The 23,012-nt window shown below is 40.0% G+C and overlaps 1 protein-coding gene across 1 annotated transcript in view; it reads right to left on the bottom strand.

Moving 5' to 3' along the window:
- Positions 1 to 446: 446 nt before the first annotated feature.
- Positions 447 to 23,012, bottom strand: part of S2P (membrane-bound transcription factor site-2 protease) — a 90,424-nt gene continuing 67,858 nt past the window's right edge. Inside the window, exons 7-9 of the mRNA XM_067089921.1 lie at positions 17,554 to 17,737; positions 14,039 to 14,192; positions 447 to 1,387 (exon numbers count right to left, since the gene is read on the bottom strand). Coding sequence (XP_066946022.1) covers positions 931 to 1,387; positions 14,039 to 14,192; positions 17,554 to 17,737 — 795 coding nt within the window. The 3' untranslated portion in view covers positions 447 to 930. The remainder of the gene's footprint in view (positions 1,388 to 14,038; positions 14,193 to 17,553; positions 17,738 to 23,012) is intronic.

Raw genomic sequence — 23,012 nt, 5'->3', positions numbered from 1 at the left:
ATTAGAATCAATTCCAAAACCATAAGGCAAGGGTTCGGCCAATGCTGCTTTGTATGCCATGATTGTTGAAAGAGCAAGGCACTTGACCTCAAAAGATAGTAAAATGCAAAACGGTTTTAACAAGTTTCAACTGGGCTCTCAGTGAGGGGGTAATCTAACCACATTTCCCATATGGACTTGTATTTTGGACAGGTGAAGCTTGTAGTTTGCACTAGATACCTAGCAATGTTAGGCAAATACATACAGTATGTATATGTGTGTGTGTGTGTGTGTGTGTATATATATATATATATATATATATATATATATATATATATATATATATATATATATATATATATATATATATATATATATATATATATATATATATATATATATATATATATATAATATATATCATTCAAAAATGATCATTACAGCATTATATATATAGATACCACATAAAAATAAAAATTTTTTAATCAGCAAAATGAAACAAAGTCACAGTATGTCATTGTGGAATACAATAATTCCCTCTCCTAACTTCTAGATTCAGTATATACTCTACATACACTGAAACTGGTCATGTTTATCATAAGCAATTAAAGTCCATCTATATGATTTACTTGATCATAAGTGATATATTACATTGGTATCATACATCTATACTTATGACCATACCAAGTACCTGAAAGTTACCTCTCTGTTAATATACCTTTCTGAAAGTTCATTTGTAAATATTCAAGTTTTACCGAAAAGTACACTTTGAAGCTATCATTAAATATTTGAATCACAGATAATACAGTGCCTATATAGACAAAATAGACACTGTGTAAAACATACTATCAATGTTATAACTTATGTGGACAAAATCTTGGCAACCACTTTCATATTTACCTCTATATATCTCCATACCTGTTGCTTTGCTTACAATAATCTCACATAATCTCATAACAAATTCTGAATACCTAAAATCATATTCAGAAGCAACAGGATACTTCCTAATATAGTGAAGATTATGTGAATGACTTTTCTTGAAACTTTGTCACAATGTGATGAAAGGAGTAAGTCAATGACAGCACCAAATATCCAGTAACCATCTAAGTACATAACCGGGACCATGTTGAGAATGGCAAGGGCACCTGAAAACTTGACCATATAATCACAGAAGATCTCAATGGCAGAAGGCCAGTTGACAGGCAGTATAGAAAACTTTGGAATGTAGCCTGTAAGAGAAACTGTGTGGTAAAGGTATGCTGGAGGACCAAGATATATAACATCCTCCTTATGCTGACTGTTCCATCCTTGACGTTTAATTCTTATCAACCTCGTTGCATTTTTCAAGGAGGGAGCCAGGCAGTGAGTCTCACGAGGACATGAAGCAGAGCTCAGACACGATTTTGAGCTGCAATACAAAATAGCACAAAGAGACAAATATCTCATTTATTTTATTCACTGATAGTTTTATAGAAAATAGCACAAAAAGACAAATATCTCATTATTTTACTCACTAATAGTTTCAGTAAAGTAAGTATGGTAGACATCAAGCACTGGATGACCTCTGTTACATAACTGTTAAAATCAAGATGGTAATTTACTTTACTGGTTAAAGAATTTCTTTTCCAAAACAGCTTAAGTATTAGGATATATGAATATAAAAAAGGCATTCGTGTAGCAAAAAAATTCAATACTTTTATGAAGCAAATGGGAGGTAATTTACAGCACCTTATCTAGCTTACAAAGATAAGGAAGGTGGAAAGGAAGAGAGGAGCTCAACATAGAAGGAAGTGACAGATCAGCCTCTTAACAAATTGAGGAGTCAGGAAAAACAGGATCTAATTGAGATTTCTCAAGTGTGACAGTACAGGGAACAAAGGTGGAATAGAACTCTGGAATAAAATGGTTTATTCTGATGAATAAAAACTGAATCTTAGAGATATATATTTCAATAATAACAGTTTATTATATGTGGATACTTACCTACTGTTGATGATACCTTACATCTTTGTGCCAGACAGGTGTAGTAGCCATTCAAAAAAGAATGCTTGGGTCCCTGGATGGACTGTCTAGTTCACCTGTTTGTAATCTGCCAGGTGTCTATGTTTTAGTTCTTGTCATAATTCTTCTTGACAACCCACCAAGATGTGGGGAGGCTGGGATGCTTGTACTTTAACAGTAGGTAAGTACCCAAATAATAAATTTTATTACAAAATTCATATTATTTGGGATGAATCTTACCTGCTATTCCCACAGCCTATTCCCACATTGAGAGAAGGACAGAGGGTTAGTGCAGCTGGAAAACATCTGCCCATCTTATATGGAACCCAAAACAGCCTTACGAGATCTGGGATTCTTCCTGGACCATACTAACACCAGAAGGTGTATCCCTCACAGGGAGTACATGAATACCTACAGATATAAAAGTGTGCTCCTATATGTATGTTGTACAATGTACTGTACTTTCATTCTCCATAAAACTCAAGACCAGGATTTTAACACTAAGGAAAGGGTAAAAAGTCAGCTCTTTCATTCAGTTCAGGAAAAGACTGCACCAGCTATGAAGCGTGGACTAAGGGCTTTACAATTCTTTAATGAAATCTCAACATCTCTCTTCAGCAAAGGTAAAATGTTGGTATTAAGCTTCTCCTGAACAAACTTAACTACTTAAAACACAAAAGAGGGCATGGCATTATTAGACACAGCAGTGTTTGGTCTCCTAATTCCACAAAATTAATAATTAACATTGCCTCTTATAGGCTTTTATCTAAGTAAACTCTAACTGCCCTTACACAGCATAAAAGTGCCCCCTCCTTATTAACCACTTAGGAGGTCAAGTTTGGTATCTTGAGTACCCTAAGAAGGGATTTTGCCTTAAAGGAAAGGAGTAAGTGTCCATATCCGAACAATCCTGCAAAATGTGTCTAACGGCCAAGCCTGAGGGTTCTGGAAGGGGAAATCGTATACTGGCAGCTCATGTCCTGAGCTGTTGCAAAGAGGTCTATGCTTGGAGTTCCCCAAAGCTTCCCCAGAGACTGGCATACTTGAGGATTCACAGACTGCCTAAAAACAAAAGATGACTCTTCCACCTCAAACTTCTTTGCAAGTGCTAACAAAGGAGCAGGGGCAACAGAAGTTGACTCCTCAAGCAAAACAACAGGTAAGGCAGAAAGTACACACTTGTTGAGCAACACCTGAAGCACCAAGAGGTAGCTGAGGGAGCAATAACACAACAGCGACAAGCAGTGCAGTAAACAACTGGGAAGACGACTGGAAGGGAAGGGGGAGGAGTGAGTCAGTGAGGCCTGGCATGACCGACTCACCAGCCACCACCTTATGAGGCATCCTACCACCTGATGAGTACAAATAACATTTCAAAATTACTTCTAGTAAAGCATTTAGCTTAGTTTCTAAGGAGGCACCTTCTGAGGAGGAAACAAGAGCCTCAAAAGATACATTTGAGGTAACAGAAGAGGAAGGGCCACAAATAAAACAGACAAGACAGAGGGGAGATGAAGATTATGAGGAGAAAGAGGTAATGAGTGGGAAGGAAATTGAGGAGGAAAAAATAATAGGGGTGAAATTGCATGGGGAAAAAAGATAGAATATGTAAAAAATGGAGTGAATAACGCTCATTAGCAGAACCCATAACAGACAAAACATTACCTTTGTCTCTACAGTTATCTCCTGCATTACTAGGTTCTAAGTCTAAACCTACATTGCTACCATTAAAACCTGACAACGGTGAGGGTAATGATTGGTGCATAACTTACATTTACTGAACCAATCTATAGACTATCAAGGGATACAACTCGTTGTCTGCAAGAAAGGAAGAAAAGGTGTCGGAGAGCACAGAACAACCTTGCTGCAAGACATGATCCAGTTCTCTGGCAGCTCAGGCTTCCTACTGGCACAGGGCAGTCCTGAGCTCTGGCTACTGACAGGTGAGGCCACCTACACCTTTTCTCTTAGGGGATAACATAAAAAAAAAGAGTGCACACCATAGGTTCCTTTACCCAACATAAATTTAGTTAAACCCTTAATTGAACCCAAAATCAGACTATCATCCTGTTCCAACATATCCAGTCACTTTTCCTGAACTAAAGGGTAGGGGTACCAGAAGACAATGCTACAATAGGGGTAACAGGAAGTGGAACAGATGCAGGAGAAGGGAGTGGAAGAGGAGGTGGGCTGAAGAGCAAGAAGGAATAGGTGGGGAAGCCAGAAGGGAAGTAACCTGCCTATCACCTTCTCTTTTCTTCCTATAACTAAGGAATTTCTTTGTCACAATGTTAGACCACTCACTCTATTCCTTACACCAGAAGTTAAGGTCATACTCCTGACTTCTACTGTACAACTGACACAAATAGAGTGCCTATCCATTTCTGCTGAATACAGCCTCTTTACACAGAACTTAATGTTCTTATTTTTACTGTTTCCAGTCGAGAACATCCTATTCAACAAAGCAAAAAAAGTTACAATACTATGAAACAGTGCAACACTCAAAATCCTGAATGTCCAGAAGCACTAACTACTACAGCAGCAAGAAGAATTCTGAGAAGAACTGTTAACTTTGAGACCCGCCTGGTGGAGGACAGGTGAACTAGACAGTCTAGTAGAGTCAGTCAAGCTTTCTTCCTTTTTGAATGCTGACCATACCTGTCCATTGTGAAGATGTGAGCTACTTTAACAGTAGGTAAGATTCATCCTAAATAATAATGATTTTCATGATATCAATTTTTTAGGTACTTACCCTTTACCATTTGCTTTATCTGCCGTTACTTGGCGCAGGTTCGACAAGTGTTAAAATTAAAACAATCATTATTGAACGCTCCTGATAGTTAACCCTACTCTTTGGAGGGTGGGGGTAAGACAGTGACTGCTTTGGTCGTCATTCTTCTCTTATCTCTTGAGAGGGAAGGAAGGAGGGATCTCAATGATAAAATTTTTAAAAATGATTTTATCATAAAAATAATTATTTTTGAGATGAAACTTACCCTCTATCATTTGCTGACTTCAACACTGTGTGCTGGAGAAGGGCAAGAGATTTCCCTATAACCAAATTATCAGATATTAGAAATATCTTTATCGCTGCTTACCTGATGAATACATTCCCATGGCAAGTACTTGTCAGATGAGGATCTTCATAAGGTGAAGTCCACTGCTGCAGGAGGTGGAACGTGAGCCCTGAATATAGCCATTGGTTGAGATTGTGCAATGCAGAATGGCAAGTTAGGCCTCTCTGCCATAGGCCTGCAGAGCTAATGGGATCTAAAGCCACAACTAAACATGATCTTTAAACAGTTACAACCTACCTAACTGAGTTGCTGTGGCACCTCACACCCAAAAAAACCACCACTAATTTGCATGAAAAGGTAGTTCTTAATCATCTCAGGGTAGCTTTCTATAATAAGGAGCAATGGTTCTGCAACACAAGTCCAACATTACTTACTCTAATTAACTTCATTTGCCTGTAATCAAAACAGAAGTAGAGTATGATATTACCATGTACAAACCCCAACATATAAGGTTCCTCACTTACCCAGGATGGGGGTCAATAGCAAGAACCTATAGCTGTTTGTAACACGTCAGGGGAAAACTAGGAGAAATCTTCCATCCTGAAACCATTGGTGCTAGTGTTAGGCAGTCTTCCCAATGGATCTTGACAGCCCTCCAGTAGTTCAAAGTGTGCACAGAGCTACACCTCCACTGTGCCACCAGCAAGAGGTGCTGATGAAAGCTAATAGATGTAACTGCTACTCTGACATCGTGTAGTTTCATCTTCAAAAGGAATCAATCAATCCTCTGGAGACAATGCATGGTGTGCTTCCAGGATTAAGGATTTAATAAAGAAAGCCATGGCATTCTCAGACACAGGAACATCAGGATTCTTGACAGTGCATGGATTCCTACACTGCTTCTTTAGTGGTTAAGATGGAATGCATAAATCCTTAGAGCCCTAGCAGGGGATAAAAGTAGATCTTCTTCCTCAAGAGTTAGTTTCTAGAGAGGGGATGGAGAAAACTCTTGGAAGAGCTTCGGCCTTGACACAATCCTTAGGATGCCAAAAAATATAGTTCTACTTCAGTATGTGAGCACCCTACTAACGATAATATAGCTTGTAATTCATCAACTCTTTTGGCCAAAACCAAGGCCACCAGAAAGTGTCTAAGAATGATCCTTGAGAGGAGCCTCTTCCAGTGGTTCAAGGGAGGACCTAGGTGTCTTAAGCCAACTACTTAGAGGAGCCTTCGGCATTCCAGTTGAAATAAGCAAATAGCTTTGTCTAAGTCAATCTCTTGAAATACCCAATCCACAATGCCTTAATATATAAGCTATCATGGATTTATAGCCATGATGGAGGAAACAGACAAACCTTTGGCATCTCTTAAGAAGCGCAGCAACTTTATTTTATTGTTAATGTTGTTGTGAAGACATGAAATAACCCTGGATTTGCACTCTGATCTATGAAGCTTCCACTGTACTGAACAAGAATTTAGTGGACTTTCCCTTTGCCATTAGGAAAGAGTCCCTATACAACTTAGAAAAGTCTCTAGAGCTGAGGAGCCTGTCAAAATTTCCATGCAGTTAGACGAAGCATTTCAATATTACTGTGAAGCTTCCCTGTCTCCAAGTGATGAAGCAGATTTGTCTAAGGAGGTAACTGTCTGGGAACTTCTACTAATATTTCCAGAAGGACTGGGAACCAATGCCTCCTTGGCCATCAAGGTGTGACTAGAATCAAGGTGGTGCTCCCAATAGCCCTCAACTCTTGAGTACCCCCTTAAAAAGCGGGAAGATGGTGATGGCATACATGAATAGGTTTGTCCAATCTTGAAGCATAACATCTACTACCCAGGCTTGAGGGTCCAAAACTGGGACACATACAGCTGAAGATGACGATTCAGCTTCGCTGCAAAAAAATCAATGAGGAGTTGGCTGAACACTCTCCAAATCACCTCGCAAACTACAAGGTTAAAGATCAATTGTGGGAGAGTACCTGCCCTGGATGACTTAACATGCCTGCTAAAACATTCAGTCAACCAGGCACAAACTGGGGCATATGGACAAATTCCTCTCCACTATCTAGAAGCTATACCTCTGGTGATGGCTACAAAGGTTTCTGACTTCATGGGCCCCTGCCTTCTTAGACAGGCCAGAGAAGACAGAAATTACTTTGTTGGACACTGCTCATCCAGGTCTTAAATCCCTTCTGGATAGCCAAAAACTCCTTGTAGTTAATGTGAAGACTTGCTGCTACTGGTGACCACACCCTTGAAGCGTCTTGGTTCCCGATAACCACACCCCCATCCTCATCAGAGGGGACTGAATACAATGGGAGGTCTGGGCTTGGGGACTCTAAAGACTTCCCTGCAAGAAGCACTACTATGGACATCCACCAACAAGGGGAAGGGATCAGATCTTGGCTCCATGGCCCCAACTCATTGTCTGGCTGTGTCTCTATCTCTGTGCCAGTGCCTCTCAAGTGCAACTGAAGAGGTATCATCCACAGTCAAGCACCCAGAACTTAGCTTCTCCAGAGAAGACATGGCCTAAGGGATACAACCAGCATTAGCTGACATGCTCCCTGAGGAGGAGAAATCTCTCGTGATTAATAACAGATGGTCTGCTTGAGCTTGCATCAGAAAAACCTCGAAAAGAACTGAATCAATCACACTGCCTAGATAGGTCACTCTGTGTCGGTTCCAGAGATGACTTTGCGACATTTATTTATAAGACTAGGGCTCTTGCCAAGCCCATTACAAGCTCTGCCCACAGGCAATCCTCCCTCGACTTCACAAAGATAATCTAGTCTTCCAATGAAGTATCTTTATTCCTAAGAAGTAAAGCTATTCACATAAGGGATAGCACCCTAGTGAAAACTTGGGGCACAGAACTCAGCCCAAAATAAAGTGTTCAAGATTGATATGTCTTTCCCCCAAAGACAAAGCATATGAACTTCCTTGAAAGTTGGTGAATGGGGACACGACAATACGCACCTTTCATGTCCACCGTCATCATCCATATACCTTTCTCCATGGAGGTTAAAGACCATGGGGGTTGAGTCCATGGAAACAATGGGAACAGTCGGACACAGAGGCTGAGAGCCTGGATATAACTAGGACTGGCCTCCGACCTCCTGTGGCCCTTAGAATTAGGAACAGCCTATGGTATAAAGCCCAGCAAAGTAGCCAGTACTTCCTCTAATGCTGCCTTTGCTAATGGAGAAAGACTTCCAGACTCAACACCTGTCTCCTCTAGGTTGCTCTGCATGAATTAAAAGTTATGAGATGATTGAAGAGGCAGTGAATACCAGAAAGGAATGCAATAACCTTCCAAAAGAACTTTATACCCAGGTATGTAAATCTAAGTGTTCCCACAATCGAGTTAAGTGGCCCAACCTGCTACCCACAGGCATCTGAGGGCTCAAAGAACTATTCTTTATCAGACTTAGGACTTGACACTAGTGGAGGAATTGCACATCCTCCTTTGACAGAATGACATCTGGATCCTTGCTGCCAAAAGGACACATCTTCCTTCCCGAGCCCAGAAAGGAAGACCAAGGGTAAGAGGTAAAATTCCCCAAAGTCCATTTATAGTAAGAGGAAGATGAGGCTACTCTTAAGTGGCCTGGGACAGGGGGAGAAAAGTACTGATATGGTTTTCTCTATCTGCAGCTATAGGCATGGATGTTTGTTGTCTATTATCCTCCCAAAGAAATGAGCTGAGACCCATGACTGTCTGCTAAAGAGGGAGACTGAAGGAACCGCTGAGAGCATAGATGCTCTCTCGTGTGAACTCTGCGGTTGCTAGTGACATGAGACAATCCACCTATCACATCAAGAAATGCCTTATCTAGGGAAACATTATCAAAGGCTCCCTGGTCCAAGAAGGAAGAAATTCACCAAACTCCTTCAAACACTGTTCAACCGTGTTCAGCACCATTCACTAAAGGACATAAATATGATGGCATTAGCCAAGCTTTTATACATATTTCGGATTCTTGAATTGATAAATGCCACTTAGCCGATGCAACTGCACCTCTCTTGGCTGGAAAAACATGAAAAAAAAAAAAAGCTGGATCAAGAGGAAAGGGGGAAAAATTCCCTGCTTGATACACCATATTCTTCCTAGCAGACAGCAAAGGAGGCAAGAGAGAGATTCTCTTTGGCCAAACATTTGCCACTGCATCAAGTCTCCCATGTACAGAATCTGATAAGCTTAAAGGAAGAACTGCAGATACCTGTCTTAGCACAACTAAGCCAATCCCTTACAATTGAAGGGACAGATTAAATGCTCATCTTCCTGTATAGGAGGTGAAGGAGAATGTTGTCAGGAAGAGCCAGGTCTATAAGAGTCATCTTCATCAGGGACAAGAGTAGCCCCAGAACCAGATGGTATCTTGTAATCCATTTGGCAGACAGTTGAAAGTCGAAAGCTCTCTCTGTGCAAACTTACTGGCACCTTGTGCTGATGCCTCGCTTACAGATACCTCACGTGGACTCGCTGGTGCCCATGTGGACCCGCTGACACCTGTGCGGACTTGCTGCTGGCCGTGTGGACTTGTTGCCGGCTGTGTCGACTCGCTGATGCCTGTGCAGACTTGCTGATGCCTGTGTGGACTCACTGCTGGTTGTGAGGACTTGCTGCCAGCTGTGAGGACTCACTGACGCCCATGCGGATACCCGTGCAGACTTGCTGATACCCGTGCAGACTTGCTGATGCCTCCTGTAAGGACTCAATGTTGCCTCATGAGAACTCAATAAAGCCTTGTGCAGCCTTGACAACATATGTGGAATGTGTGCAGACTCAATGCCTAGTGGAAACCAATGGACTAACAGATAAACACGAATATCTGGCACACTTAGGCTAAGCTTGAAAGGCAGTCCATAAAAGCCACAGAAGCCCAGGGAGGGATATAACCGTGGACTTATCAAAAACAAAACTTGTACCATTGGAGATCAAAGGGGACAACTGGTGCAGACGCTTGCTACCTGATTGCCCATTTACAGACTCAGAACTCCTATGCTCAACAGCAGCACTCGCTATGGATCGCATTGGTTCATTTGCTTGGATGAATCACTGGAATAGCCATGGGACAATGGGGTCAAACACAAGATCTAGACCTAACATAAAACATGAAGATCTAAACCTATCATAACTGTCCTTAGGCGACCGTGACCTAACTTTGTCTATGTAGGACTGAGAAGCAAAAGAAGGAGACAGAGGGCACAGTCCTTGAACATCCTGTTATGTTATTCTTGTCTGGAAACCCTGGAACTACCAGGCCTCTTGGCAGGGGGTGCTGAGGTGGCAGGTAAGGTTGTGTCCACAGAGTGGCCAAAGGAATGAGGGGACTCTGTCCCTGCCAATGCACTATGCACAGTCAATGCAAAAGACTCAAACTGTTACTCAAATTTAACATTAAATCTAACCTATCATCATGACCTGACATTTTGGGGACAGAAGAATGAATCTATATCCACTAGAGAAGAATCTATAGACTTATCTCTCTCTTCTTGAACAGGTGTTAATTCCAGCCCGAGAAGAATCCTAGAGTTCAGAGGTCTGGTTAAACAAATCATTTATAACTAACTAAATTCTAAAGAAAACCTGGATTCAAGACTACAGACACCACTCTACTTATGAACATTCAACTTACAAACAATCAGAAATACAAACAAATGGGATCGCAAATTAGAATTGTGTTCAGAGCACTCCCCTTTGCTACCTCACTACCTGTAAATTCAAATTTTGTTTTGCACACCTATTTCTGTACATGAAGAGTACAGTAACCAACTTACAAACAATTCAACATACAAACGGCTGTTCGGAACATAACTCGTTTGTAAGTAGGATGGTGTCTGTAGCTGTTCTCTTTACCCTCTTCTAGGCCTATCCTTCTCTTTTCTAATTTGGCTATTTTTCATCTTCTCTATCTCTTCCACAGACCAATCCTTGCAATGATCAAAACAGTTGTCTGAGTCACAATTCACCCCTTGATGATCAATCCATATTTAGTGAGTACCCTACTTCAATGAACACAATCTGGTCTTACAACCATTATCTTACAAAATCTAACAGATTTCGATAGGGAAGATTGAGAAGAAGAATCCATGTTGCCAAATACAAACCAAAATTCAGACGGTCAAATTCGTTAACCAAGAAAAACAAACCCAAATTTCAGAGCACTTGGTTACATCGACAAGAGAAGAATGATGACCATCACTGTCTAACCCCACCCTCCAAAGAGTGGGGGTAACTATTGGGGGGGTTCATTAATGATTGTTTCAATGTTAACACTTGTTGAACCTGCACCAAGTGGTTGCACATAAACCAAATGAAAGAGGGTGAGTTTCACCTCAAAAAAATTACTTTTGGCTGAAATTACTATAGATACCTGTTTAAGACCTTCCATTTACTTTTGGCTGAAATTAATATAACACATGAAAAAGCACTCTCTGCAGCTAGCTACTGGGTCTTAGAGAGCATCTATCAATTATTCATAGAATGTCATGTAGCAATCCTAATGATATTAAGAATGCCACACTAAAATTTTAGATTTAACCTTCTCATTTTTTAATAGCAATGAGCTTAGCGACACAATGAAATCAGTTTGATCATAGTAAACAAAACGTCAGCTTCTTTGTTATTGTCAGCAAACCTCATTTTTTTATACCTGAATGAATCTGGATTTTTTTTTTATACCCGCATGAATCTGAATTCCCACATGACCTATTAGTGTTATAATAAAAGAAAGGTTCCAGCATACCACCCAAAACTGTAATTGGTCCTAAGTGACCTTCCGTCACGCGTAGGCTTTCAGCTTTTATAACCTGTGAATATCAAACTTAAGGCCAGAACAAAAACTCCCCTCTTCCCTTCTTTGTGACACTACCTTCATTAAAGTTCAATGCACCTAGAAAACATGTGAGCTCTCCCCCAAATACCTACACTTAAAAATTATGACTCACTCAAGATCTACCTTCTTCTATCTGACCTTGCATCTTTGCAAAGGTCATGCATACTCTCCAGCACTTAAGAACCTTTGTGCAAAATGGGACCCTGTTTAATACACGCATTACATTTATGGCTCATATTTCATTCCAAATCTCTGTGCAATCATAACCTTGTTCAAATGACTTTAGTTAAGGGTTATGACACATCCTCTGGTTCTAAACAATCTTTGTATCATGTATAAGCCTCTAATGATTGTTTTTGCCAAGTTACAGCCTGGAAATTGTGTAACACAGACAAAGGACAAAGGCAAAGTGATTTATCAATGTTTTGCAGGGTATAATAATAATAATAATAATAATAATAATAATAATAATAATAATAATAATAATAATAATAATACTAATAATAATAATAATAATAATAATAATACAGTGACACCTCAACTTACTGGATTTTGTTACTTAACGGACTTGCCTAAGTCCAATAAAAATGATATAAATATTTTGTACTTACTGAAGAAATCCAGTAAGTACAACAAACAGGCTTATTCGATGGTACACCAAGGTTTTCTTGTTTGTGCCTGTGGGGGTGGAGGGTGAATGAATGAACAAACATACTCATGATGAGTGACGATTTCATGGTTGTGCCTGTGAGGGTGGATAGGGAACAAACACATGTACACATGTGACCAGTGCTTTCCCCTTTGTGCATAATGTTAGGAAACAATATGCACTTACTATGGGCCTAAACTTCTCTCTCTCACTTTCCTACATTATTTTTATTGGCATTACTTAATGCAGTACTGTAACTGATGTAGTACAGTACTTCATACAATACATTAATGTAGTGTTAAACATTTTTCAGTACGTGTTCATGTGTACAGGGTATATATACTGTACATGTATGCATTATGTTAGGATAAACTGCACACTTAGAATGTGTTTGCTATCTCTCTCTTTCTTTCTCAATATAGTGTTATGAAGAATTTGAGGTAATTATGTTTAAAAATTTAAAAAAATTATGTTTTATTGATACTGTAAGTGTTTTGTATACATTTCTTTAAACTTCTTGTAAGCATAAATAGGTACAGGTATGTTCAAAGTGTTAGAAGCAATTCATTTTGCAGATATATCTCTGAATTCGAATATGTTATTCAATTCTTTGAATTGACTGATAATTACAGATCTATGCTTTATATGGAATTGCACCAGACCATAAGCTATGAAAGTTAGCCCTGGGGTACCCTATTGTGTAAGTATTTGTTATTTCGTGGATTTGGCTTCTTACCAGAAGGGACAGACCCCTGAGCTATCTGTTAAGTTGAGGTGACACAATAATAATAATAATAATAAATAATAATAATAATAATAATAATAATAATAATAATAATAATAATAATAATAATAATAATAATAATAATAATAATAATAATAATAGGAAGGAAGTAGACCCTCTATTGAGCATGTCCTGTTAAAAAGGACGGCTGCACCATGCGAGTTAGTCTTACATTGAGTCTACTCAATTTTTCTCGTGACTTGCTTCTCCTCCACGGTAATATTAGCCAACAACTGGCCAATGTTCAAACTTTGGCAAAGAGATATGCATAAACTGGGTTTATACAGCAGTTTTATTCTCTATATAAGTGTAGGTATTGAAATCCGGTTTGGTAAATCCGTAGATCTGCAAACAGATGGATCCTGGATACTTCAAGTATCCAGGATCCATCTGCTGGCAAGTCTACGCATTTAACACACTTTATTTCAATACCTGCACTTGTATAGAAAATGAAACTGCTGTATAAATGCTATTTACATATTTCTCTTTGCCGAAATACGAACACTGGCCAGTTGTTGACCTATGTTAAGATTAATTCACATGGTGCAGCCATCCTTTTTAAAAGGAAATAATAATAATAATAATAATAATAATAATAATAATAATAATAATAATAATAATAATAATAAAACAGCAGCTATGCAATGGTAATTGTAAATATATAAACTCAAACATAATATGATAATTTCTATAAAATATTTACACTTAGTTCATTAACTTCTTAAAAGTACAATATTCAAACACAACTGAAGGCGTTACTTACCTCATAGATATTGCTAAACGTGCAGGCAAACATGAGAATGGCTGCATGGCAGCCACCCCCGAATCTTTTTCTTTATCTTCTAACAACTCAAAACACAGATGTGCTTCACTGTCTCCACTACAACATTGAACTGATCCATCAGAGCTTTCAAAAGCTGTTGAGTAAACATTTAACCTGCTTATCAGTATTTATTCTCTAAAATGTGTACCTTTAACATTACAAATAATATCCAATGAATTTAAAAGGCATGAATTAATTGCCATACATAAAGATACAGTCATTTTATTTGAAATGGAGTTTAAAATAAGTTATATGAGGTCTTTTCAAGAGCAATTTATCATTTTTGCTGAACAGATATACATAGAACTTATACTGACAAAAAACATGTAAGCTAAGATTGTGTCATCCCAACCCATTCATCAATCAAATGTCTACCCACAATTGCAGTCTTGAATGTTCCCAGATATATACAGCAGCCTGACTAACAGACAGAAGTATAGCAATCTGTCATATACATAGCCTGAAACAACAATAATGAATCACTAACTCACTTCATATTTTGTGAGTCTGCAGTGCTGCTACCAGCTTTGTCTAAAGTTCTCCAGCTCAGTTCCAGGATCCCCATTTTCCTGCATTATTAAAGCCATTATTCAGTAATCAAGAGCTCATTCGTTATTCTTTTTCATTCACTTCTGTTAGATAGCTGGAAAAAGTACTTTCTGCAACTCAGCAGGTACTTCCATTGCCAGCATTTTCCTCTGGTTCTCTGGCTTAGTGGTGTAGGCTAGCTGTGTTTACAAATAACCTATTTTTCCTAAGATTGGCTTCTTTGCATCATAGATGTTTCAGTGATTTTTTCAGCATTCCAGGTTTTTATAATAGTTCTATTTTTCAAATTTTTTGGTGCCAGGTTCTTAGTGTTAAGCTGTATGCTAACTAGCTAATGAGCTACATTTAGTTAGTTTCTGTAAGTAGGGTTTTGTTTACAATAACTTCATTCAATCATTCTCTTTGCTGTTCTGTGTGAAGGGTGAATAAACTCTCCTTATTACTTTGCAATATATTTTTTGGTATTTTTGATTATCTTTACTACTTTGTATACACTAAGCATTTCTGGGGCAATACTAACTTTAAGATTTGCTTTGTTTTCTCTTAAATAAATGTTTTCTTGTACCTAAATTAGGATCCCAAAATTCTTGTACTAAGCTCTGGTGATTTTTGCTAGAGTATCAATTAAACTTTAAAGTTGCCCAAACTTTCTAATATTAGTTACTTTTATTACAATGTAGTGTGTACGTTCTGTATATTAGTAGTCATCTGCCACTTTGTGATTTTTGTGATCTTTATTGGTGTCATATTTGTTTTCTTTTTTTGCTATGCCTATGCACATGTGACAAGGCCTTCCTGGTAGGGCCTGTCATGCCTCAATGTTGTCACTTGACAGAGACCCAAAGATTTTGCAGAAGCTGCCATGGTCTAGTGTTTGCATTCCTTACCCATGAGACTTGCTCTGAGTGGATGCAGTGCCCACAAGTGCAGACAGTCCAAGAATTTCATAGTGGATATGTCTGCTTTGTCTGCATCCAGGTCCTCTAATTCTAGGTCAGCTACAGAGTTGTATTCTTGTATCATGTAGTCAATGAGCACCAGCCATCATGATGTGCAAATCAATTGTGACACGTTACCAGCCCAGTCACTAGTGGCTGGCTCCTCTACTTGATTATCCTACTTACTCACAGCAGTCATGAAGCCACGCATCATGACTGCTCCACATCTAACTGCCTGCTCAAACCTTGCTCTGCCCATTACCCAGTAGCCTTAGGTTGACTTGCACCTGTCTCCCCCCCAGATAATCAACTCTGCTCTATTCCACAATTGGTTAATTGCACTAATATCTGAGTCAGTTAATAAATGTGGCTCTCTTTGCTTTGCTACTGCTACCAGCACCTGCAGTGGTAACTTTTCATTTTCTATTGACTGTACCAGCAGCTGTGACTGAGCCTCAGCAATGGCTGCACCTGCAGTGGTAACTGTTCATTTTCCACTGACTGTACCAGTAGCTGTGACTGTTTCTCTGATAGTGACTACACCTACATTAGTGTCTGCTCCTCTTCTAGCAATCATACCAGTGCAGTGACCATGCCACATCCTCGTCCCGAATCTCAATTGTCTATGTTTGCCCTTTCCTGAGGGTACAACTCTATTTAAACATATCCTGAGTTAAGATTGTTCGTTTTTATGATTTTTCAATTTTAGAACTGCACTTGCAAGAATGCAAGCATACTCTAAAATTCTGAAATTAGATTTTCTCCTGGGAAAGAGATGCTGGGTACAATACTTTTCTGCAAATGCTATGCAGCTGGGCAGCAGCAATGCTCCTCTCCTCTTAGTCTGCCATGTGGTCACACACTGTAAATACAATTTGCAATTGCAATATCCTTCTGTGCTGTTATGGTATTATTTTTAATATTTTCCTCTATGTTTCAGAAAAAACTAATATGGCTAAGAAAGAAGAGGAGGAAGACAATTACTCTTGAGGAGAAAATCAAGATAATCACCAAGCATGAAGGTGGCATGCCCGTTATGCCTGTTGCACGGGGATTTAGGCTTTTACAATCGATGATCTCGACCATCTTGAAGGATAAGAAATGAATTAATGGCACTTTGAAATCTTTGGCATCAATCAAATCCACAGTTAAATTGAAGAAAAGAGCAAGGCCAATTGAGGAGATGGATTAGAGGAATGTGCTGCTTAGCTTACTGATGATCCAAGCTAAGGCAATCCTTTTTGATTCTGAAACCCTTAAACATGGCACCAATGATCCTACTTATATGGAGAACTTTAAAGCAAGTAATGGGTGATTCCAATACCTTAAGTCATCATAAGTTCCAAGATATGGATGTCAGAGTGAAGTAGTGAGTGCTGATCGTGCATGTGCTAAAGTGTTTAAGGAAAAACTGCATCAAAAGATTGTGGGAGAAAACTATTTATTTGAGCAAACATTAAATATTAAATTTTTCCAAAGATCAATTTTCTTGTTTACTGCTGAAGGCAGAACTCATTTTAAAATAAATCACACATACTGTATCATGAAAGTATTTATTACCTAACCCTAAATATATACTATGATTAAATGTGAACATGGTCATCTGACAGTTCATCAAATTGAATGTACAGTTGCACCTTAACTCAAGAGACACTTTGGGGGTCTGGCTTTCTGATAAGTAACAAAGAGCCTATGTTGTAGCCTCCTCTTGAATATTTTCTATACACTTAACATTTGATTTAAGAGACTATTTTAACAATTTACATCATGTAACATGGTAGCCAAGCAAAAAAATTATATTAATGTAGGTGATAAGTACCAAAGTCCATTAAGTTGAGTGTTACTGTATCTTGGTTTCCAAGAAAGTTCTCTTGGGGTTTTATATAAAGGCAACAACATGGGTGTGGAAAAGAGTAACATTTATGATTAAGAAAAAAGCAAATGAAAGCAATTAAAAACTTCACTCACCATGGTGAATTGTCTCATCATATGAGTGAACTGCTGATTCTGGTATGCAAAATCCTAACTGATCACTTGTAATGCTCTTTATAATGCACTGCTCCCAAGTTGCTTGGGTTTGAACAGAGCAATGATTGACTTCCATAATAACATCTCCAGCCTGCAACCCAGTTGGGCCTCTAACTGGAGAATCCTGCAAATAAAATTCAGTTATATCTCCATCACATATTACAACTCTATAAATAAAGAAAAAATTTATACCCAGCCATTTATATTGTAAAAAATGACAAATTTTAAAAGTAATAATTTGTATTTTTCCTAGCTATAAAAACCTGAGGTCTTTACAATAGGAATTACCTTCAGCATAGCTGGAGACTGGCGGTTTAACTTTAAACAAGGTGGTGGAGTATGTAGTTAACTACCGACTATGGGTGGGAGCCCAGCCCAACAGTCGGTATACACTGCACTTTGCCTTTTGGCTTAGGGAGCAGAATGAGGGGTAGCATGAGGTGGGCATTTAACTGTAAAGACCTCAGGTTTGTATATTTAGGAAAAATGAAATTTTTATGATAAAATAAAGTTTTATATATACTTGCCCAATAATTACTTAGCTAAGAGTTTTCTACTCGATGGCAGCTTAAATTTTGAAAATTTGTGGTAGAGTTACTTTTTTGTTTATGTAGACGACTAAACCCGCCCACTTTCGGGGTAAGAGAAAGAGGAACAACTCAGCCAAAAGCTCAATTTGTTGATGCCCCAAAAGTCCATGTGAGGGGAAGTGGGTGGCTCCATCCGTAATTACTGGGTAAGTATATATAAAACTTTACTTTTGTCATAAAAATGTCATTTTTATATAAGTAACTTACCCAGTAATTACTTAGCTAAATCCATATTGACAGGTGGTGAGGTTCATGGACACAAAGTACCCCAATGCATTAATAAGTTAATGAATTTGAGAACAGAATAAAAAATGGCCTAGCATTGGTACAATGCCTGTTGTTCCTTACCTGGTGAGAGAGCTGCTGCAAGTAGATACTGCCTCTGGTTGGTGCTCATCTCAACCTTGTAGCGGCGTGGCAGTATAGCCAGGATCGCCTCTACTGAAGTGGGTACTTCGCAGCAAAGGAGTAGTCTGATTGTTGATGAAGTATTAACATAAGCTTTTGTGATGGACATTTCAGAATGCCAACAAAGCCAACAATATAGCCCCAGCCAGGGCGCAGTACAATAAACATAACCAGAAAAAACGAACATCATCACCTATACCTTTCAATTAAAAAACACATATAAATCCACCACCCGACACTAAAAAACTGGTGGGCACTCCTGGTACACAGTATGCCCCAGGATCCCCTAGGACTCAATCACCCTATGTCAAGGTGAAGAGATTACATAACGGAAGGATTACTTCCTACATTTCCTCTCCCTGAATACTACGCTAGCCATGGACAAAGATCCTAATGTACTGCATTTTTCGTAGACTGTCTCCACATCTCTTAAGTAATAAATCACAAAAACTGATTTACATTTCCAGAATGTAGACTGAAGAATAGAAGCTATGGAAAGATTGTTAAAAAGCTACCAAAGTAGCAACTGCCCTCACATCATGGGCCCATACCTTCAGGACAGGTAATTCATCTTCCTTAACCTGGGAATGTGCCTCTATAATGAGATCTCTCAAAAAGAATAAGAGTGCATTCTTAGATAATGACCTTGATGGGTTCTTCACCGAGCACCACAAGTTACTTGCTGGACCTCTGATTTTCTCTGTTCAATTAATTTTTAATAGAAAAAGAACGAGGCCAAGGTTGCGTCAGATTCTTGTTCTCTGCAAGAAAGCCAAGAGGAGGGAACACACTCCATCCCCTTGGGAAAATCTAATCCATTTATCCATCACATGGATTTCACTAACTCTTTTAGCCATAGCTAAGGCTACTAAAAACAGAGTTTTTCTAGTATGTCCCTCTGAGTGGAGGAATGCATGGGTTCGAAGCAGGGACTCATAAGCCATTTTAGGACTACATCCAGGTTCCAAGGGCAAACTTCTTCTCTTTTAGATTTTGTTGTGTTGAACGACTTGATCAGGTCAGAGAGGTCCTGGTTCGTAGAAATATCTATACCTCTATGCCTAAATACTGAACTCAGCATCGACCTATATCCTCTAATCGTTGAGGAGAGGCCTCTAGAAGATCGTAAATGCAACAGAAAATCAGCCATTTCTGCTAAAGTAGTCTTAGAAGACAAGATGTTTCATCTTTTACACCAATGTCTAAAGACTGCCCACTTATTTTGGTAGAATTTGTCAGTAGACTTACGTCTACATCTGTTGATAGCTTCTGCTGCCGCTCTAGAAAAGCCCTTCACTTGTATAAGTCTGGTGATAGTTGAAATCCTGTCAGGGCCAGAGTGGATAAGCCCTGATGGAACCTCCTGAAGTGTGGTTGTTTGAGCAGACTTGGAATGGCTGGCAGGAGTCTCGGGAAGTCTACAAGTAGGCTGATAAACTTTGGGAACCACTCCTTTTGTGGCTAAAAAGGAGCTGCTAGAGTCATCCTGACGTTCTGGTGTGACTGAAGTTTCCTGAGCACCTGGCTGATTATCCCAAACGGGGAAGAGGCATATAGGTCCAGATCAGACCAGTTCTGCAACATTGTGTCTGTTGCCCAAGCTAGCAGTTCTGGAAACGGGGAGCAGAAAAGAGGAAGACGATGGTTTCTGGATGTTGCGAACAAGTCCAGCATGGGCTCCCCCCAAAAGTTTCCATGGGGAGGATTTGTTCATGGCGACTTAGCTCATCTGCTATCATGTTGCATCTCCCTTGGATGAACCGAGTTATCAGTTGAGCTCGGTTTTGGTCCGCCCAAACTAGCAGATCCTTGGCCATCTCATAGAGGGAGAATGAGTGGGTCCCTCCCTGAAGTCTTACATACGCCAATGCCGTGGTGCTGTCCGCATAGATTGCTACCATCTTGTTGCTGACTTCCTCTGCAAAACGCTGCAACGCTAGGAAGATAGCTTTCAACTTGTTCAAGTTGATGTGTAGGCTCTTCTCCTGTTGGGTCCAAACTCCGGAAATTTCTTTGACCCCCAGGAGAGCTCCCTAACCTAAATCCAACGTGTCAGAAAAGAACTCTAGGTTGGGGTTCACAACAAAGAGAGACATCCCTTCCTAAAACTTGTCTGTGGACTTCCACCACCGAAGTTCTTCCTTGATCTCCTTTGTTATCGGAAATATGCACTCATCCTGATCCAATTTTTTATCCCAACTGACCCTGAGGAAATAATGAGGCGATCTCATGTGTAAGTTCCCAATTTCACAAATTGCTCCAAGGATTCCAGAGTGCCTAGCAGACTCATCCACTGGGTTGTTGAACATGATTGGAGCAACAGGAAAAGGTTGACTTTCATCAGACAGTCTGCTATTCTTCTGGGGGATGGAAAAGCCTGAAGGTCTGAGTATCTTTATCCCCAAATACAGAATCTGCTGAGAAGGAGTCAGTTGGGATTTTTGCAGATTCAATAACAACCCTAGATCCTGTGTCAAAAGTAGTCTCTTGAAGGTCCTTCATGCACTTCTCTTTCGTGGGAGAGCAGATTAGCCAGTCATCCAAGTAGAGAGATATCTTGACTCCTAGCAAGTGGAGCCACTTGGTCAATGGGGCGAGCACTCAAGTAAGCACTTGCTGGGCTGTTGATAACCTGAAATCTAAAGCCTGAAACTGAAACATGTGGTTCCCAAAAATGAATCTCAGGTACTTCCTTGAATGTTGATGTATGGGAATGTGGAAGTATGCATCTCTCATGTCCAGAGATATCATCCAGTCCCCTTGACGAATGGATGCGAGTCCAGACTGGGTCATCTCCATGTAGAACTTTGTTTTCTTGATGAAGACGTTCAGGGCGTTCACGTCTAGGACTGGCCTCCATCCTCCTGTAGCCTTGGGAACCACGAACAATCGGTTGTAAAACCCTTCGGAAAAGACATCTTCCATGGCCTCTATCACTCTCTTCTTGAGGAGGGAAGAGACTTCCTCTGAGAGGGCAAAAAACTTCTCCGATCCTATGAAGTAGGCCTTAAATCAATGGGAATGTTGGTCAATGGAGGCTTCTCTTTGAAGGAAATGCAATACCCCTCCTTTAACACTTGAATAACCCACTGCTCTGCCCCTTTCTCCTTCCACCTTTCCCAAAAATGGTGGAGTCTGGCCCCTACGGGCACATGAAGGACTGGATCCTCATTTCTTATCCTCAGGCTTAGAGGAGGATCTTCTGATTCCTCGCGAGGCAAAATGCACTGTACCTCGTGATCTCGACTAAGGCCTAAGAAGGATGCCTCGAAAGGGCTGTGGCTGAAGGGGAGAAGCAGACTTTGGTGTAGTTGTGGTCCAATCCCTGGAATGTCTAGATGACTGTACGAGGAGATCCTGAATGGACTTCTTGTGCAAGTGGGAGGCGATTCCTTCTACTGCCGCTTGAGGAAATAGGTGGAGACCATCGAGAGGTGAGAAAAGCAAGCGCTGACTTGTGGAAAGCCGTAACACCCTTGGAGGTAAAAAAACCCACAGCTCTCTCTTCTTAAGTACTGTATGCCCATAGCATACAACGAGACCACTTTGAGAGAACCATCTCTCACAGCCTTGTCGGCGCAAGAAAGTACACTGCACCAATCTACTGCAATGTCCTCTGGATGGGGTAAATATCGGATCTTCTTAGCTAAAGCTCCGATGGACCAGTCCATAAAGCTAAGAACCTCAAGAACCTTGAAAAGGTTCTTAAGCAGATGGTCAATCTCAAGGGAAGAAAACATAACTTAAGTACACTGCACCAATCTACGGCAATGTCCTCTGGATGGGGTAAATATCGGATCTTCTTACCTAAAGCTCCGATGGACCAGTCCATAAAGCTAAGAACCTCAAGAACCTTGAAAAGGTTCTTAAGCAGATGGTCAATCTCAAGGGAAGAAAACATAACTTAAGTTGAAGAGAAGGCAGATCTCTGGGCTGAATCCACCAGACTGGAGAAGTCCCCTTGGGAGGAGGCAGCCACTCCTAACAAGGGAGCTTCTCCAGTAGTGCATGACTGATATCTTCTTGAAGAAAGATAAGAGGGTGGAATGCTGAATGATGCCATGCCTTGACGCATCTTCTCGGCTAACCAATTGTCCACTTCCAACAATGCCTTCTTAGAAGAGGACAAGAGAAAAATCTTAGGAAGCTTCTTTGAACTTGCCAGCTGATCACTCATCATGAACGAGGAGGCTGGAGATGCAGAAGCCACTGGGGTGAAAAAATCGGGAAAATTCTGAAGTAAATATCTCAGCAAAGAAGCATAGGCTGAAGGAACTTCCTCCTGGTCTATATCCTCTTCATCCCAAGAAATAGCAGAAAGTGAAGGATCTGCAGATGTGACTGCTGGGGCAGAAGAAGCTTTCTGTAGAAGTCCCAAAATGCTATCCAGCTGTCTCTGAA

Source organism: Macrobrachium rosenbergii, chromosome 4 (assembly GCF_040412425.1).
Source record: "Macrobrachium rosenbergii isolate ZJJX-2024 chromosome 4, ASM4041242v1, whole genome shotgun sequence".
Classification (NCBI taxonomy): domain Eukaryota; kingdom Metazoa; phylum Arthropoda; class Malacostraca; order Decapoda; family Palaemonidae; genus Macrobrachium; species Macrobrachium rosenbergii.
This window is presented reverse-complemented; position numbering and strand designations above follow the sequence as displayed.